Source organism: Cyprinodon variegatus, unplaced genomic scaffold, assembly GCF_000732505.1.
Source record: "Cyprinodon variegatus isolate N-32 unplaced genomic scaffold, C_variegatus-1.0 Scaffold114, whole genome shotgun sequence".
Taxonomy (NCBI): domain Eukaryota; kingdom Metazoa; phylum Chordata; class Actinopteri; order Cyprinodontiformes; family Cyprinodontidae; genus Cyprinodon; species Cyprinodon variegatus.
Window position 1 is genome coordinate 114,241 of NW_015150567.1, and position 2,347 is coordinate 116,587.

At 43.6% G+C, this 2,347-nt stretch overlaps 1 protein-coding gene across 1 annotated transcript in view; it reads right to left on the minus strand.

The window, feature by feature from the left end:
- Window positions 1-2,347, minus strand: part of phkb (phosphorylase kinase, beta) — a 145,938-nt gene that overhangs the window by 113,441 nt on the left and 30,150 nt on the right. Inside the window, exon 3 of the mRNA XM_015375180.1 lies at window positions 1,534-1,633. Within this exon, the coding sequence (XP_015230666.1) occupies window positions 1,534-1,633 (100 nt within the window). The remainder of the gene's footprint in view (window positions 1-1,533; window positions 1,634-2,347) is intronic.

Here is a 2,347-nt window from a genome sequence, read left to right on the forward strand (position 1 = left end):
CTTGAGCGTTCTCGTGTGCTCGTGTACTCGTGATACTTCATCAGCCTCAGCCTAATGACTATAACAATTCTGTACCCCGTCTGTAGTGCACTTCTCTCGGTCTAGTTATGTATGAACTACCGCTCGTTCTGATGGCGGTTTTTTGCGGTTTGGTCATTTTTTTAAATGTTTTTTAAGCTTTAGAAATTAAAAATATTGTTTTCAAAATGTTTTGTGTAGGGAATAAATAGTTTTGACAGTTAAAGAAATGCTAAAGAACGTTGCATGTGATGACGTCACGAGTACGCTTCTGTTCCAATACACTTACGTGCTTGTGTGCTCGCGTTCTCGTCAAGTCCGATCTTCCTGCGTTCTCGCCAAGAACGGACTTCACGAGAACGCCCTCAGATTCAATGTATTGGCAGAAATCTTTTTGAAGACAACTAGAATGGGAGTGGTGCAGGAGCGGGAGTCATTCTGGATGGGAGCGGGAGTAATTTCACCAGGAGTAGACGGGACAGGATTTAGATTTCTACTCTGGCCCGGGATCGGGACGGGACAGGAGTGAAAATCCACTCCCGTATCAGTCTCAAAGTCCACATCCAGACCGCGGTATGCTAACTGTGACCAATGGTCTAGGAACTAATTACAATGAAGGTAAACCATTAGGAAAATGATGTGGTTTTAAAAGTGATAGCGGTTCCACACATAAGGACACATAAGACTAGTTTCTTTATACGTTTTGCTGGGAAAATTATTGTCCATGAGCAAAGTTTAATTATTAAAACAAAAAATGGTGAGAGTAAATCTTCCATTTAGGAAAATTCTCCTAAATATTCAACATCAAATTACTATTGGCTTCTTTTTCTTTACGCACAAAAGCAGAGCTTTCAGTTTGTCTTTTTATACCCAAACCTTAACGAACCACAGTTTATTTGCTGGGGATTCCTTAATGTTTAAATGTTTGGTTTTAAATGTGATTAAGAAGGAAAAGGCCTCGACTGTCCCAAACGCTGTGCATGAGCCGGGCCCAGCTGCTGTGTTATTTTGCCCAACAGCCGGCCCGTGTCACATCTTCAATAAAAACGCTGTGTAGTTCTTAAGTGCCGGAGACGGGTCCATGACGAACGGCGCTCTGTGTAATTAACTGTGTAAACGAAGCTTTGTAATTAAGACACAGGAAAGCTCTCCTCTGAATTGGGTCGTCGGGGTCGAGACGAAGCGGAGCAGCTTTCTAAAAGTTACATAAACAGCCTCCGACGCTGAAGGATGTGGCTCATGAGGACTGCGTTAGGCAGCAGCCATCTGACTTTGGTCAAATGAAATAACTCAGCCCCATTAGGAGTGAAAGTCCAAGGTAATTAATGCATGGTGACTTATTAAGCCTTAAGGGCTGAAGCCTCTTCTTCCTGTTCTCAAGTGTCGGCATTTAAAAACAGGAAGGAGATGTATCTGGGCCTCAGCTGGAAGAGGCGCTCCGGATCTAAAACCCAACATCAAAACACGAGACTATTCTAATAAAAAAATATAAAAGCAGAGCTGAGAAGGACTCACCTTATCCGCCTGCCTCATGTAACAGTAGAGGATCCCTCTCATGCACTTGATGGCAGAATGCTCCAACTCGTGTGTGCGTCCCATATCATCATCAATGCGTCTGCACAGAAAGGGACGAAGAGAAACCAGCGCTTTAACGGTGCTGTTCTACACAGGCGAGGCCTGAAGAAAGGAACAGCTGGGGTCTGATGAAAACGCACACAGTATCAAACAAAAGCAGACCTTCTGCTGGATTATATCAAGCAGTGATTTAGCTGTCATTCATATCTGAAAGGATGATGTTGTGGTTTTCTCAGCTCTCCAATGAGACCCTTGGAGGAACGGCACAGCTTAGAAATGTCCAATGTTTAGTTCTGCTCTTTACCCCCATCAGGTTTTAGAAAATAATGTAAATGTAAATCCCTTTATTGGGGAAATGCCCTCTCTGCATTTGACGCATCCCCACGGGAGCAATGGTCCTGCTCAGGGACCCAGAATGCAGGGGATCGAACCGGGTAGTGCAACCTTCTCAGAGCACAAACGCACTGCTCTAACACTCTAGACCAGCGGTCACCAACCTTTTTACAGCTGAGGGCTAATTCAGGGGCACTGAGTCACAGGAAGGGTTTCCAATACTGACCTCTGAATTGCAAGGGTCAATGTTCACCTAAACTTCATACATCATAAACACGTCTTTATCGTTTCTTTAAATTTATAATTTTCTTTTAGACATTTTCATTTTAAAATCTCTATAAATGCTTAAATGCCATATATCAGGCATCCCCAAACTCGGTGCTCAAGGCCCCCTGTCCTGCAGGTTTTAGAGGTTTCTCTG